Source organism: Parambassis ranga, unplaced genomic scaffold (assembly GCF_900634625.1).
Source record: "Parambassis ranga unplaced genomic scaffold, fParRan2.1 scaffold_21_arrow_ctg1, whole genome shotgun sequence".
Classification (NCBI taxonomy): Eukaryota; Metazoa; Chordata; class Actinopteri; family Ambassidae; genus Parambassis; species Parambassis ranga.
This window is the reverse complement of record NW_021144767.1, coordinates 9,278,237-9,295,394: the sequence shown is the minus strand read 5'-3', so window position 1 is coordinate 9,295,394 and position 17,158 is coordinate 9,278,237. Positions and strand designations below refer to the sequence as shown.

Sequence of the window (17,158 nt, the reverse complement as noted above, 5' to 3'; positions counted from 1 at the left end):
AAACGCACTGGAAAAATCAAAGAACATGATTCTAACAGTGTTACCTGCCTCCTCCAAGTAGGTGTGTGCTCTGTGCAGCAGGTAGATGATGGCGTCCTCCACTCCAATACGGGGCTGGTAAGCAAACTGCAGGGGGTCAGCGATGGTTCCACAACAGCACGCAGGTGTTTCAGGACCAGCCTCTCCAGAGACTCATCACATGTGAAGTCAGAGCAAACTGGTCTGTAGTCGCTGTGTGTGCTCGGATGTTTGGTCTTGGGCACAGGAACAAGGCATGTTGTCTTCCCACAGGGCAGGGGACAGTCATCAGGCTCAGGACTCAGGGAGAAGATGTGCTGGAAGACCCCACACAGCTGTGTGGCGCAGTCCCTGAGTACTCTGGGGCTGAGTCCGTCCGGTCCTGCAGCTTTTCCCGGTCGTAGGCGACTGAACCTCCCTCCTCAATCTTCTGTGGTGATGGTAACTGTGGACACAGAAGAGCAGAGAGAGAGATCTGATGGGGGAGGGTGGGGGGTTGTTAATGGGAGGTGGGGTAAGGGGGGCAGGGTGATGTTATTGATGGGGGGGTGAAACTGGTTAGTATGGTTAGGGGGGGGGGAGGAGGGGGAGGTACATTGTTGTTATAGACAGGTGTTAATGGTGCATCACAGGGAGGGGGAGGGGGAGGTGGTCAGGGAGTGGACTATCAAACCTGTTGAAAAACAGGTTCAGTGGTTGGCCTCCTGCAGATCTCCATCCATCAGCTGGTCGGAGATCCTATTGTGGCCGGTGATGGTTCGCATGCCACTCCATACCTCCCTCAAGTTGTCCGGGCAAGTTGGCTCTCCAGCTTCCTCCTGTAGCTCTCCTTGCCCTCTCCAATCTTCTCCCTCACCTCTGCCTGGGCCCTCCTCATCTCCTCTCTGTCTCCACTCAAGAAGGCTGTCTTCTTTCTGTTGAGTGATGCCTTGATGTCCTTTGTCACCCATGGTTTATTGTTTGGAAAGCAGCGTATTGACCTGGTGGGGATTAGAGAATCTGTACAAAAATTAACATATTCTGTGATACAGTCTGTGAGTGTGTCTACATCCTCACCGTGGGTGTCACAGAACACATCCCAGTCAGTCACCTCAAAACATCCCTGCAGGGTCTCCAGGGCTTCCGGTGTCCACCTCCGTACAGTTTTGGTGGTCACCGGCTGCCGCTGTACTGCTGGTATATACTGGGGTTTGAGGTGGACTAGGCTATGGTCTGATCTGCCCAAGGGAGGGAGAGCTATGGAGCTGTATGCCTCTTTAACATTAGCATACAGTAAATCTAGAGTTTTATTTTCTCTTGTTTTACAGTCCACAAACTGCTTGAAAGTGGGCAGAGTTGATTTCAGATTAACATGGTTAAAATCGCCAGAAATCGCTATGAAGGCATTAGGGTGCTGGGTCTGAAGCCTCGCGGTCACAGAGCTGATGACGTCAGTAGACCGCGACGCCTCAGCCGAGGGAGCGATGTAAACAACGAGTACAATGGCGTGAGAGAACTCTCTGGGCAAATAATACGGACGTAGACTCACCGCTAGCAGTTCAATGTCCGGGCTGCACACACGCTCCTTTACCGTAACGTGTCCCGGGCTGCACCACCGGTTGTTCACGTAGAGCGCCAGTCCCCCTCCTTTCTTCCTGCCGCCCTCGGTGCAGTTCCTGTCCGCCCGTACCAACTGAAAGCCGGCTAAACTCACGGTAGAGTCCGGTATGTTTGCGTGCAGCCACGTCTCTGTAAAGCACATTACAGACGCCTCACGAAACACACACTCGCTCTTTGTGCGAGATGTTAACTCTTCCATCTTACCCAGTGATCTAACATTACCCATGACGATAGAAGGAAGATACGGCTTGTATCTTCTTTTCCTCAGCTGTCTTCTTTTGCCCCCTCTGCTTCCGCGTTGTTTCCTTCTTAGTTCTTTGGGGATTTCGTGTCGCTGGCCATACATCCCGCTGTGCTGGAGACTCATCAGCTGATCCCTGGTTGTAAACAATGGAGCCCTGGCGTGTTTCCGTCACGGCCGAGACGCGGCATGATAAAAGTGCTCCAAAGCGACGAAGACCCGACAGAAGAAAGTCCGAAAAAGACGCATTATTGCAGTGCCTGACCGCTTATACTTCGATTTAGTACGAAGTAGAGTGTGTAGAGTAGGAATAAATTACGAAAAACAACTTAATACACCCGCGGTGTGCGGAGCTTCTCTGGCTGGCTGCTACCGCGAGGCCGCGCCGGAAGCTATGTTTCACTTGTTACCGTTTTGCTACTCCATTCATTTAAAAAGAGAAATTCCACCTTCTTAACTGTTTACAGGCAGTCTGAAAAGAACAGAACACATCTAGGGGATGCTCTACAACCCAAGAATCCAACCAACTCATTAAACGTATAAAATGATGAAGATAACACATCGCTTTTGGTTATCCTAACTCCCCTGGATACCCTCAACACAATAACATATTTTCTGGGTTTCAGAAAACATGATCAATGGTCTTACCCAGAAACCTAGATAAAAGTTTACACTATGCTGTATAGAGCCTTTTAACAGCAAGCAATGCTGCCCTGGAGACGCTCTCCCCTGTGTTGCCGACAACAGTCTGGATCAGGACAGGAACGGCTAACAGCAGTCATATATACTGTAGGAGCCATAGATGGTGGCAGTGCAGCTGTTTGTTATAAAAAGGCAGCTTTATTATATAATTTATTTAGAAAACAGATGCTCACTGCATTCTATGACGTGGTTATTTAAGAGTCCCAGCTGCTCATCTAAAGCGTCATGTTACCATGGAGACAGAGAGCGGTTCAAAGGTACGTGTCACTCAGCTTTTTGTTGTGTAGTTGTTCAGTAGTTACAGGACAGAAGCAGAACATATAGTGAGTACTTGTTGTGACTTTATGGTGTGGTTTTGTGCTTGTGTTGACATTTTTTTACATTTGATCGAGTGCTTCTTTGACTGTTGTGGTCTTCGACTGTAGAGGGCGCTAGCCGCTGGTAGGACCTTTGTTGCTTGTAACAAACTTAAATCAACAAATTGCTCTCTGTGTTTTATCTTGTATCTATTGGGAGGGATGCCTAAGATAAAAACATGTAAGTTCTAGTTCAATGTTGATTTGTAGGATTTCCTGCATTATTTCTACAATTTCTGTCCAAAATTCTTTCATCTTGGTGCAAACTGCAACAATTCTCTGCCCTGCATTTAACACACACGTCTAAAACATTTGTATTGAATTTACTTAATCTTGCAGGAGTCAAACTCTCATCAACCATTTATATTTAGACATACAACGTATTAATAATACTGAATTCAGTTTTAGTTCATAAATGCATATTGACTGTTGGTAATTCGTTGTATGTGTTTGTTTTCAGTTTCACACTTTCCAATAAACCTGTTGAGACGAGCGGACTGTCGTCAGAGTCTTAGAAGGAAGACTGGAGCAGACATATAGTGAGTAATTTGTTGTTTGTCGTATGGTTGTCATGGTGATGGGGAATATTTGCGTCACGTGGTGTAGGTGGTGACAACCGGATTCTATTAAAGGGGCACTCACTCACCGTCACAGGTGTTAGGAGGAGAGAAGAAGCTGGGTGGCCACAGTTTTTGTTGACCGCAGCGTGTCGTAACATAACGCAGCACATCATACCGTAACCATAGCGCACACCTTTGCACGTTCATCCGGGTTATTCTTTTGGTTTATGTTTTCATCTCCCCAATGCAGCGTTTTATCCCATGTCCATGTACTATATCAAACCTCATCAAGAGGCAGAAGGCCTCATTTCACATTAGGCTACAGCGCCTCATACAGAGAGGCAGGGCCCATCTCTCCTCTCATCTGGGACTTTGGAGCTTTGAGGAAGCCGCTATATACTGCTGCTGTTTAGCTATGTGCAGCTCCTTGTCTTCCGCTGACAGACACAGACAGTGGCATTCTGCTAAAAACAGGTATATGAGCCACAGAGCTGTACGAACCCCTGGAAGATCCATACATTCATATATTATAATATATGAGTGACACATGGTGCTAGAGCAGGCTGTCCTACTGATGAAGTCCAAAACAGGCATTAAATGGCACCAAAACATCCCCAGAAGCTGGCATGTGAGCCACAGATCGCCACATGCCACTAACACAGTCAGACATGGCACTTTGAGATCGCCACATGCCACTTCATCAAGCGAGGCAGGCCAAATGCCACTTTGGGGTAGACCGACAGGATACGGATTCTCATTTAACTGGACTTTTAACACAGACAGTGTGTCAAGTAACAACAAGTGTGGCCAAGTTTACAAGTTATTGTTAAAGTGAGTTTAGTTTAGGGCTGATTGTTAAGGAAATAACATGTAACCACTCAGTAATAGTTAGGGCCCGAGCACCGAATGGTGCAAGCCCTATTGAAACCTTAGGGATTACTACCCAACAGGAAGTCCGCCATTTTGACTTTTGTGGCCATTTTTTGCCTATTGTCACCCTGCTACAAAACTTTTCACGCCTCGCATACTTCATCCAATTGGGCTGAAATTCACTGTGTCCACTCAGGACACCATAGGGAACAGACGCATTCCAAAACTCTTACAAAAGAGTTACGGTGTGGCGGGGGCGTGGCCTCAAAGTTGACCATTTGCCAATACAAAGAAACACAGTATTTTCTGCCATACCTCCAACATACTTCATGCAATGTGGACAAAATCTTACAGTACTGCTATGGACCCGAGTCTGAACAGATATATATGCTAATATGATGACACGGTCATAGCGCCACCTCCCAGCAGGAAATTTCTCTTTTAAACATGTTTTTGTTCTACGTCTCTGGAAATGAGAGGAGAGAAGAGCATAGGACAGGAAACTGCAATGGCCCTGCGGGTCGCAAGGTGCGCGAGGGCCCGCAATGCTGCTTGCAGCTTTAATTTCCACCTGCTGTTGGTTCGGAGTTGAGTACATGGCTAAGATGCAGGAAGATGCATCTCACAGTCCTCTTACATGTTTTATGTTTGTGCAGGATTGCTCTTAGGACCGTGACAGGGCATCCAGAGGAAATGGCGAAATTCTGTCTCGGTTTTTCACTGACAGAGGCACTGTGTCTTGGGGCCGGCTTGGCTGTTTCAGGCCTTTGCTACTATATGTATAGAAAGAAGAAGAAGACAGCAGATGAGCTTGATGTGAGTAAGAATGTATTTCATTAACATTATATAGCAGTAGTCTGCAAAGTGAATTGCGGTTCTGACTGCTAATACTTACAGAGGGACTGTTGCATTCAGTGCATGCTGACAGCTCACTAGTCTCTGACAAAGAAGTACACCATGCAAAAATGCTTGAGAAAAGCTCTCCTACTTGTTTAACTAAAATCCTTTGCAGCCCTTTAACATGTTGTTGGTGATGGTCATGCAGTGTAATGTGCAAGTTTGTAAAACCTCCATGTGCCATCTGACTATGTGTGTGTCATATTCAGAATGCCTCCCACATCAACATAGATGGAAACCTTAAAGACACTTTGGAGGTTACACCAGGAGCACGTCTGCAGTATGCTGTTGTTGAAGGTAACCAGAACTGGATCAATACAAACAAGTGATGATTATGTATTTCCACTTCATACTGTATGTTTGTGTATATATTGTAGGTGTTGTGGAGCCTGTAGGCGAGCCACTGAGGAGTCAGTGTCATGAAGACATTGTTGGTGTGGTGCACAAAGTGGAAGTCACAGAGCCCAGGCTGGGATTGAGCAGCCTTTACTCTGCTCTTTTCAAGAGTCATGATAAGCCAGTCTTGCACAAACAAGTGACATCGGTGCCCTTCGTATTAAGGGGTTCGGATGGGACTGCAGTCCAAGTCCATTGTCCACTGAAGGCCTCTGGACTGAACATGGAGATGTTGTACAAGAGGTTTCTCCAGGTCAGCCATGGATTCAGTGTTCTTGGATGGTATTTCAGCGGGGTGAAGTCCTACAGTCGACTGGAGACCGAGGAAATGCTTAGAGTCAGTTACCAATGCTCGTTATTTTAATAGTTAATTCACAACAAAATGTTGCTTATCACTAATAATTTACATAGTAACAATACATTATGAAAATATGCACCTTTTTTCAGGTGGGCACACGTGTTACTGGTGTAGGCCAGCTGACGCTGGACCCAGATGGCACCCTGAATCTTAGACCCCCTTCTGATGGATCTAAGTACTTTCTGAGCATGGCAGACTATGACACTTTACGAAAACAATACAGCGCTGCGACCAAAGCGTGGAAGCGTTTTGCTGTTATATTTGCTTTAGCCGGTGCAGCGGCACTCTACTACACGGAAAGCTTCGCTGACAGCGTGACAACGAAAGGAGGGAATCCTGTTGAAGATGGGGAAAATAATCAGGAGAACATCTGTCATCTGCCTCTCTCAGCCATGTAACCGTATACTGTGGAACTGTGGACATGCTGCTGCTACACCTGCTACCAAGCTCTGTCACAACATTTGATGTTATGATTTTATTCTTTTTATGATTTTAATTTCCTTCTTAATTGAGTGTTTTAAAATGTTTTATTCTGTGATTTTATCTTATGTAAAGCACTCTGAATTGCCTTGTGTATGAATGGTGCTATATAAATAAAGCTTGCCTTGCCTCCAATTGTACTGTAAATATCTGGCCATGATGTTCTGTGTCAGTAAAGTATCTCTCTTAATGAGGATAAGATAAGATAAGATAAGATAAAACTTTATTAATCCCGAAGGAAATTCTTGTGCCAGAGGTATCAAGTTACATTAAATGCAGTTAAGTACAGAGTATAAGAGTATAAGTGTCACTATAATCCAAAATAAGAGTACAGTACGCAGTATGAGCACAATATATGATACATGGATACAACATGGAGATGTAAGGTGCTAAGTAAACATAAATATAGACCAGTGGAGGGAATGACAGTGATGCCTGACATGATTATCTAGCGCTTCCCTACAGAAAGGGGAGGAGTTATACAGTCTGATGGCCACTGGCAGGAAGGACCTCCTGTGGCGTTCTGTGCTGCTCCTCGGTAGTCTCAGTCTACCGCTGAATGTGCTCCTGTAGGACAGCAGTGTGTCGTGCAGGGGGTGAGACGTGTTGTTACGAATACTGAGGAGTTTCCTCAGTATCCTCCTCTCCGTCACCTCCACCACAGACTCCAGCTCCACTCCAGCACCGAGCCAGCCTTCCTAATGAGCTTGTTGAGTCTGTTGGTGTCGGCCGCCTTCATCCTGCTGCCCCAGCACACTACAGCGTAGAAGATGACGCTGGAGACCACCGAGTGGTAAAACATCTGCAGCATGGTCTGGCAGACGTTAAAGGACCTGAGTCTCCTCAGTAGATACAGGCGACTCTGTCCCTTCCTGTATATTGCCTCTGCGTTTGTGGACCAGTCCAGTTTGTGGACATTGTGGACACCCAGGTATTTGTAGCTGTCCACAATGTCCACGTTGGTACCCTTGATGCTGACCGGGTTGGGAGTGTCTGGTGCTTCCTGAAGTCCACCACCAGCTCTCTTGTCTTTGTGACATTCAGCTGCAGGTGGTTCTGTCCGCACCACTCCACAAAGCTGTCCACCACACTCATATACTCCGCCTCCCGACCTCTGCTGGTACAGCCCACAATGGCAGAGTCATCCGAGAACTTCTGCAGGTGGCAGGACTGTGAGCAGTGTCTGAAGTCCGATGTATAGAGTGTGAACAGGAATGGAGACAGTACCGTGCCCTGGGGTGCCCCGTGCTGCTCACTATCGTGTCCGAGACGGTGTTCCTCAGCCTCACAAATTGTGGTCGACCTGTAAGATAGTTAGTGATCCAGGTGACCAGTGGGGTCTCTACCTGCATGTCCAGGAGCTTCCTATTCAAAAGGGCAGGCTGCACGGTGTTAAACGCACTGGAAAAATCAAAGAACATGATTCTAACAGTGTTACCTGCCTCCTCCAAGTAGGTGTGTGCTCTGTGCAGCAGGTAGATGATGGCGTCCTCCACTCCAATACGGGGCTGGTAAGCAAACTGCAGGGGGTCCAGCGATGGTTCCACAACAGCACGCAGGTGTTTCAGGACCAGCCTCTCCAGAGACTTCATCACATGTGAAGTCAGAGCAACTGGTCTGTAGTCGCTGTGTGTGCTCGGATGTTTGGTCTTGGGCACAGGAACAAGGCATGTTGTCTTCCACAGGGCAGGGACAGTCATCAGGCTCAGACTCAGGGAGAAGATGTGCTGGAAGACCCCACACAGCTGTGTGGCGCAGTCCCTGAGTACTCTGGGGCTGAGTCCGTCCGGTCCTGCAGCTTTTCCCGGTCGTAGGCGACTGAACTCCCTCCTCACATCTTCTGTGGTGATGGTAACTGTGGACACAGAAGAGCAGAGAGAGAGATCTGATGGGGGAGGGTGGGGGGTTGTTAATGGGAGGTGGGGTAAGGGGGGCAGGGTGATGTTATTGATGGGGAGGTGAGACTGGTTAGTGTGGTTAGGGGGAGGGGGAGGAGGAGGAGGTACATTGTTGTTATCGACAGGTGTTAATGGTGCATCACAGGGAGGGGGGGGGGGGGGTGGTCAGGGAGTGGACTATCAAACCTGTTGAAAAACAGGTTCAGCTGGTTGGCCTCCTGCAGATCTCCATCCATCAGCTGGTCGGAGATCCTATTGTGGCCGGTGATGGTTCGCATACCACTCCATACCTCCCTCAAGTTGTTCCGGGCAAGTTGGCTCTCCAGCTTCCTCCTGTAGCTCTCCTTGCCCTCTCCAATTCTCCCTCACCTCTGCCTGGGCCCTCCTCATCTCCTCTCTGTCTCCACTCAAGAAGGCTGTCTTCTTTCTGTTGAGTGATGCCTTGATGTCCTTTGTCACCCATGGTTTATTGTTTGGAAAGCAGCGTATTGACCTGGGGGATTAGAGAATGTACAAAAATTAACATATTCTGTGATACAGTCTGTGAGTGTGTCTATCCTCACCGTGGGTGTCACAGAACACATCCCAGTCAGTCACCTCAAAACATCCCTGCAGGGTCTCCAGGGCTTCCGGTGTCCACCTCCGTACAGTTTTGGTGGTCACCGGCTGCCGCTGTACTGCTGGTATATACTGGGGTTTGAGGTGGACTAGGCTATGGTCTGATCTGCCCAAGGGAGGGAGAGCTATGGAGCTGTATGCCTCTTTAACATTAGCATACAGTAAATCTAGAGGTTTATTTTCTCTTGTTTTACAGTCCACAAACTGCTTGAAAGTGGGCAGAGTTGATTTCAGATTAACATGGTTAAAATCGCCAGAAATCGCTATGAAGGCATTAGGGTGCTGGGTCTGAAGCCTCGCGGTCACAGAGCTGATGACGTCAGTAGCCCGCGACGCCTCAGCCGAGGGAGCATGTAAACAACGAGTACAATGGCGTGAGAGAACTCTCTGGGCAAATAATACGGACGTAGACTCACCGCTAGCAGTTCAATGTCCGGGCTGCACACACGCTCCTTTACCGTAACGTGTCCCGGGCTGCACCACCGGTTGTTCACGTAGAGCGCCAGTCCCCCTCCTTTCTTCCTGCCGCCTCGGTGCAGTTCCTGTCCGCCCGTACCAACTGAAAGCCGGCTAAACTCACGGTAGAGTCCGGTATGTTTGCGTGCAGCCACGTCTCTGTAAAGCACATTACAGACGCCTCACGAAACACACACTCGCTCTTTGTGCGAGATGTTAACTCTTCCATCTTACCCAGTGATCTAACATTACCCATGACGATAGAAGGAAGATACGGCTTGTATCTTCTTTTCCTCAGCTGTCTTCTTTTGCCCCCTCTGCTTCCGCGTTGTTTCCTTCTTAGTTCTTTGGGGATTTCGTGTCGCTGGCCATACATCCCGCTGTGCTGGAGACTCATCAGCTGATCCCTGGTGTAAACAATGGAGCCCTGGCGTGTTTCCGTCACGGCCGAGACGCGGCATGATAAAAGTGCTCCAAAAGCGACGAAGACCACGAAGAAAGTCCGAAAAAGACGCATTATTGCAGTGCCTGACCGCTTATACTTCGATTTAGTACGAAGTAGAGTGTGTAGAGTAGGAATAAATTACGAAAAACAACTTAATACACCCGCGGTGTGCGGAGCTTCTCTGGCTGGCTGCTACCGCGAGGCCGCGCCGGAAGCTATGTTTCACTTGTTACCGTTTGCTACTCCATTCATTTAAAAAGAGAAATTCCACCTTCTAACTGTTTACAGGCAGTCTGAAAAGAACAGAACACAATATAGGGGGATGCTCTAAAACCAAGAATCCAACCAACTCATTAAACGTATAAAATGATGAAGATAACACATCGCTTTTGGTTATCCTAACTCCCCTGGATACCTCCACACAATAACATATTTTCTGGGTTTCAGAAAACATGATCAATGGTCTTACCCAGAAACCTAGATAAAAGTTTACACTATGCTGATAGAGCCTTTTAACAGCAAGCAATGCTGCCCTGGAGACGCTCTCCCCTGTGTTGCCGACAACAGTCTGGATCAGGACAGGAACGGCTAACAGCAGTCATATATACTGTAGGAGCCATAGATGGTGGCAGTGCAGCTGTTTTGTTATAAAAAGGCAGCTTTATTTATATAATTTATTTAGAAACAGATGCTCACTGCATTCTATGACGTGGTTATTTAAGAGTCCCAGCTGCTCATCTAAAGCGTCATGTTACCATGGAGACAGAGAGCGGTTCAAAGGTACGTGTCACTCAGCTTTTTGTTGTGTAGTTGTTCAGTAGTTACAGGACAGAAGCAGACATATAGTGAGTACTTTGTTGTGACTTTATGGTGTGGTTTTGTGCTTGTGTTGACATTTTTTTACATTTGATCGAGTGCTTCTTTGACTGTTGTGGTCTTCGACTGTAGAGGGCGCTAGCCGCTGGTAGGACCTTTGTTGCTTGTAACAAACTTAAATCAACAAATTGCTCTCTGTGTTTTATCTTGTATCTATTGGGAGGGATGCCTAAGATAAAAACATGTAAGTTCTAGTTCAATGTTGATTTGTAGGATTTCCTGCATTATTTCTACAATTTCTGTCCAAAATTCTTTCATCTTGGTGCAAACTGCAACAATTCTCTGCCCTGCATTTAACACACACGTCTAAAACATTTGTATTGAATTTACTTAATCTTGCAGGAGTCAAACTCTCATCAACCATTTATATTTAGACATACAACGTATTAATAATACTGAATTCAGTTTTAGTTCATAAATGCATATTGACTGTTGGTAATTCGTTGTATGTGTTTGTTTTCAGTTTCACACTTTCCAATAAACCTGTTGAGACGAGCGGACTGTCGTCAGAGTCTTAGAAGGAAGACTGGAGCAGACATATAGTGAGTAATTTGTTGTTTGTCGTATGGTTGTCATGGTGATGGGGAATATTTGCGTCACGTGGTGTAGGTGGTGACAACCGGATTCTATTAAAGGGGCACTCACTCACCGTCACAGGTGTTAGGAGGAGAGAAGAAGCTGGGTGGCCACAGTTTTTGTTGACCGCAGCGTGTCGTAACATAACGCAGCACATCATACCGTAACCATAGCGCACACCTTTGCACGTTCATCACCGGGTTATTCTTTTGGTTTATGTTTTCATCTCCCCAATGCAGCGTTTTATCCCATGTCCATGTACTATATCAAACCTCATCAAGAGGCAGAAGGCCTCATTTCACATTAGGCTACAGCGCCTCATACAGAGAGGCAGGGCCCATCTCTCCTCTCATCTGGGACTTTGGAGCTTTGAGGAAGCCGCTATATATACTGCTGCTGTTTAGCTATGTGCAGCTCCTTGTCTTCCGCTGACAGACACAGACAGTGGCATTCTGCTAAAAACAGGTATATGAGCCACAGAGCTGTACGAACCCCTGGAAGATCCATACATTCATATATTATAATATGAGTGACACATGGTGCTAGAGCAGGCTGTCCTACTGATGAAGTCCAAAACAGGCATTAAATGGCACCAAAACATCCCCAGAAGCTGGCATGTGAGCCACAGATCGCCACATGCCACTAACACAGTCAGACATGGCACTTTGAGATCGCCACATGCCACTTCATCAAGCGAGGCAGGCCAAATGCCACTTTGGGGTAGACCGACAGGATACGGATTCTCATTTAACTGGACTTTTAACACAGACAGTGTGTCAAGTAACAACAAGTGTGGCCAAGTTTACAAGTTATTGTTAAAGTGAGTTTAGTTTAGGGCTGATTGTTAAGGAAATAACATGTAACCACTCAGTAATAGTTAGGGCCCGAGCACCGAATGGTGCAAGAGCCCTATTGAAACCTTAGGGATTACTACCCAACAGGAAGTCCGCCATTTTGACTTTTGTGGCCATTTTTTGCCTATTTGTCACCCTGCTACAAAACTTTTCACGCCTCGCATACTTCATCCAATTGGGCTGAAATTCACTGTGTCCACTCAGGACACCATGGAAAGCAGACGCATTCCAAAACTCTTACAAAAGAGTTACGGTGTGGCGGGGGCGTGGCCTCAAAGTTGACCATTTGCCAATACAAAGAAACACAGTATTTTCTGCCATACCTCCAACATACTTCATGCAATGTGGACAAAATCTTACAGTACTGCTATGGACCCGAGTCTGAACAGATATATGCTAATATGATGACACGGTCATAGCGCCACCTCCCAGCAGGAAATTTCTCTTTTAAACATGTTTTTGTTCTACGTCTCTGGAAATGAGAGGAGAGAAGAGCATAGGACAGGAAACTGCAATGGCCCTGCGGGTCGCAAGGTGCGCGAGGGCCCGCAATGCTGCTTGCAGCTTTAATTTCCACCTGCTGTTGGTTCGGAGTTGAGTACATGGCTAAGATGCAGGAAGATGCATCTCACAGTCTCTTACATGTTTTATGTTTGTGCAGGATTGCTCTTAGGACCGTGACAGGGCATCCAGAGGAAATGGCGAAATTCTGTCTCGGTTTTTCACTGACAGAGGCACTGTGTCTTGGGGCCGGCTTGGCTGTTTCAGGCCTTTGCTATATGTATAGAAAGAAGAAGAAGACAGCAGATGAGCTTGATGTGAGTAAGAATGTATTTCATTAACATTATATAGCAGTAGTCTGCAAAGTGAATTGCGGTTCTGACTGCTAATACTTACAGAGGGACTGTTGCATTCAGTGCATGCTGACAGCTCACTAGTCTCTGACAAAGAAGTACACCATGCAAAAATGCTTGAGAAAAGCTCTCCTACTTGTTTAACTAAAATCCTTTGCAGCCCTTTAACATGTTGTTGGTGATGGTCATGCAGTGTAATGTGCAAGTTTGTAAAACCTCCATGTGCCATCTGACTATGTGTGTGTCATATTCAGAATGCCTCCCACATCAACATAGATGGAAACCTTAAAGACACTTTGGAGGTTACACCAGGAGCACGTCTGCAGTATGCTGTTGTTGAAGGTAACCAGAACTGGATCAATACAAACAAGTGATGATTATGTATTTCCACTTCATACTGTATGTTTGTGTATATATTGTAGGTGTTGTGGAGCCTGTAGGCGAGCCACTGAGGAGTCAGTGTCATGAAGACATTGTTGGTGTGGTGCACAAAGTGGAAGTCACAGAGCCCAGGCTGGGATTGAGCAGCCTTTACTCTGCTCTTTTCAAGAGTCATCAACAAGTGACATCGGTGCCCTTCGTATTAAGGGGTTCGGATGGGACTGCAGTCCAAGTCCATTGTCCACTGAAGGCCTCTGGACTGAACATGGAGATGTTGTACAAGAGGTTTCTCCAGGTCAGCCATGGATTCAGTGTTCTTGGATGGTATTTCAGCGGGGTGAAGTCCTACAGTCGACTGGAGACCGAGGAAATGCTTAGAGTCAGTTACCAATGCTCGTTATTTTAATAGTTAATTCACAACAAAATGTCTGTTGCTTATCACTAATAATTTACATAGTAACAATACATTATGAAAATATGCACCTTTTTTCAGGTGGGCACACGTGTTACTGGTGTAGGCCAGCTGACGCTGGACCCAGATGGCACCCTGAATCTTAGACCCCCTTCTGATGGATCTAAGTACTTTCTGAGCATGGCAGACTATGACACTTTACGAAAACAATACAGCGCTGCGACCAAAGCGTGGAAGCGTTTTGCTGTTATATTTGCTTTAGCCGGTGCAGCGGCACTCTACCTACATGGAAAGCTTCGCTGACAGCGTGACAACGAAAGGAGGGAATCCTGTTGAAGATGGGGAAAATAATCAGGAGAACATCTGTCATCTGCCTCTCTCAGCCATGTAACCGTATACTGTGGAACTGTGGACATGCTGCTGCTACACCTGCTACCAAGCTCTGTCACAACATTTGATGTTATGATTTTATTCTTTTTATGATTTTAATTTCCTTCTTAATTGAGTGTTTTAAAATGTTTTATTCTGTGATTTTATCTTATGTAAAGCACTCTGAATTGCCTTGTGTATGAATGGTGCTATATAAATAAAGCTTGCCTTGCCTCCAATTGTACTGTAAATATCTGGCCATGATGTTCTGTGTCAGTAAAGTATCTCTCTTAATGAGGATGTTTCACTTGTTACCGTTTGCTACTCCATTCATTTAAAAAGAGAAATTCCACCTTCTAACTGTTTACAGGCAGTCTGAAAAGAACAGAACACAATATAGGGGGATGCTCTAAAACCAAGAATCCAACCAACTCATTAAACGTATAAAATGATGAAGATAACACATCGCTTTTGGTTATCCTAACTCCCCTGGATACCTCCACACAATAACATATTTTCTGGGTTTCAGAAAACATGATCAATGGTCTTACCCAGAAACCTAGATAAAAGTTTACACTATGCTGATAGAGCCTTTTAACAGCAAGCAATGCTGCATTTCACACTATACTGGATCTTTAAATGTGGTGAAATACCTATCCTGGCATTCCAAGAGGCAAAGCTGAAGTGGGGAACAACAGTAAATTAGTATAAAGTACAGCAGCATGGAGTGACAAGGAGTATGGTCGAGCTTCTGATGGGGAAAACCTGGCAAAGATGCTCTAGATAGACAGGGACAGTACTAGCTCTGTAAAGTTCCTGGTAAACCCAGAACAATCTCCATTCATCACTGGTATTAATGTAATCACTCTTGTTGCCAGGAGGTGGACACAAGTGTTGTTTTGACAGGCATTCATCATATTCTTTGTGCCTGACGGTAATACATTGAATGTTTAAGCATCATATCATGAAAGAAAATGGTCATCCACCTCTGAATCAGGGAGGGAGCTCTGTGTCACAGTGACATGAGATGATCTTACAGCATATGTGGTCATAGACCCTGTGTACCTGCCTGTGCCTCCACATCAAATGGCAGCTGATAAGATCAGAGTTCAGGCCATTTTTTTCATATAGTTACAAACGCTTGGTGGCAGCAGCACCTGGTGTCTGAAAAGACCTCTAGTGAGTCATCAAGTGTACTATTTCTGTCATCTCTAACCAGCAATGAGTCAACATTGACAACACATAGATGAAAAGGGAAAAACAAGTGTGTGTGTGGAGGTGAAGGAGGCAGTACAAGGTGAAGAGTGTGACATCAAGCCTGGTTTAGGGTGAAAAAAAGGAGCAGGTGGATGACACAGGATCCCATTAATTACCCTGTGCAGGCATTTGGCATGCCTCGCTTGCTGAAGTAGTATGTACCGATCTCAAAGTGCCATGTCTGGCTGTTTTGGTGCCATGTCTGACTGTTTTAGTGGTATGTGGCGATCTGTGGCTCACGTGCCTCTGTTTTTAAGCAACATGCCATTTTGCTGGAGGCTGTTTTGATGGCATTTAGTGCCCGTTTTGGACTTTATCGCTTAGACAATCTGCTGAAGCACTATATGTACCACTCACATGGCGTTTGGACCGATGTGTCAGCGCTGGGTGTTTTAGTGGTATGTGCCGCTTCGTTGCTCCGCCACAGTTATGGGATGTTTTGGTGCCATTTAATGGCCGTTTTGGAGTTCATCAGTTTGACAGTCTGCTCTAGCACGTTGTATGTTGCCCACCTGTGGCTACCCCAAGTGGGCACTTACCAAAGCCACAAAAACAAGAAGGAACATCTCCATTCCATATGTGTCAGGAGTATCAGAGAAACTCCACAGGATCTTCAATAACCATGACATCCCGGTCCATTTCAAACCCATGACAACTCCCAGGGAGAAACACAGCATGTGATATATGCAGTCCAGTGCAGTGAGGAATGCTCTGATCTGTACATTGGAGAAACTAAACAACCACTCCACAGAAGAATGGCTCAGCACAGGAGAGCCACCTCCTCAGGACAAGACTCAGCTGTTCACCTCCACCTCAGAGACAGAGGACACTCCTTTGAGGACAAAGGGCTGTCAACCAGTCCACCTCCGGCAGTTTCATAGTCGTTAGACACACCTGGCCCAGTCAGCCAGATCATCACAGGTAAGTATGGAAACATTTAGTGCTATTGTTTTTTAAGTTTCACCCAGACCCACCCACTGAGGTCTGCAACCACATATAAACCATGTTTCCCACCAACAGTTAGAACTGATGAAGCTGCTTGGAGGAGCAGCGAAACGTCTTCAAGAAAATTTGAGAAACAAATCGATTCTGTGGTTAGGGCTAGCTTTTTTCAGCTTCGCCTCCTCGCCTAAGTCAAGCCCTTCCTGAGTCAGAGAGATCAGGAGAAACCATTTATGCTTTTGTTAGCTCCCGTCCTGACTATTGTAACGCACTCTATGTTGGAGTTAACCAAGCGTCGGATCACTTACAGCTAGTACAGAACGCTGCTGCCTGCATGCTCACAGTCATAAGCATGATCACGTCACACCTGTCCTCTACTCTTTCCACTGGCTCCCTGTGAAGTTCAGAATCGATTTGAAACTTCTGCTGTTTTTAATGTTTTGGCACTTGTGTGTCTGAGATTTTAAACATTCACCAACTGACCAGGGCCTTTTGCGGTGTCAGGTCCTAAAGTGTGGAATAGCCTTCCCTTTGAGCTATGCACAGACCTGCCACTGTTTAAGGCAAACTTGAGACCCAGCTGTTGAGAGAGGCTTTTAAGACATCGCCGTGTCTTATGGTATTCTTTTATCGTTTTTATTGTTTTTATTATTTCTCTCGTTCTAATTTTTTTTTATTTTGTTTCATGTATAAAGAGCTTTGGGCAATCTCCAGTTGTAGTAAGGCGCTTTATAAATAAAGGT

General features: G+C 46.1%; 2 protein-coding genes and 1 long non-coding RNA gene across 3 annotated transcripts; all 3 read left to right on the top strand.

The window, feature by feature from the left end:
- The first annotated feature begins 2,801 nt into the window (after positions 1 to 2,801).
- LOC114429927 (mitochondrial ubiquitin ligase activator of nfkb 1-A-like) lies at positions 2,802 to 6,395 on the top strand. The gene is made up of 6 exons (XM_028398529.1): positions 2,802 to 2,817; positions 3,377 to 3,455; positions 5,003 to 5,162; positions 5,453 to 5,540; positions 5,621 to 5,976; positions 6,087 to 6,395. The coding sequence occupies exons 3-6, from the start codon at positions 5,040 to 5,042 to the stop codon at positions 6,393 to 6,395; spliced, it is 876 nt and encodes a 291-aa protein (XP_028254330.1). The 5' UTR covers positions 2,802 to 2,817; positions 3,377 to 3,455; positions 5,003 to 5,039.
- Positions 6,396 to 10,701: 4,306 nt separating this feature from the next.
- On the top strand, positions 10,702 to 12,973 carry LOC114429812 (uncharacterized). The gene is made up of 3 exons (XR_003669932.1): positions 10,702 to 10,739; positions 11,234 to 11,312; positions 12,862 to 12,973. It is a non-coding gene; the product is annotated as an uncharacterized LOC114429812 (long non-coding RNA).
- A 6-nt stretch (positions 12,974 to 12,979) lies between these two features.
- LOC114429926 (mitochondrial ubiquitin ligase activator of nfkb 1-A-like) lies at positions 12,980 to 14,183 on the top strand. The gene is made up of 4 exons (XM_028398528.1): positions 12,980 to 13,018; positions 13,309 to 13,396; positions 13,477 to 13,814; positions 13,929 to 14,183. The coding sequence occupies exons 1-4, from the start codon at positions 12,980 to 12,982 to the stop codon at positions 14,148 to 14,150; spliced, it is 687 nt and encodes a 228-aa protein (XP_028254329.1). The 3' UTR covers positions 14,151 to 14,183.
- Positions 14,184 to 17,158: the final 2,975 nt, after the last annotated feature.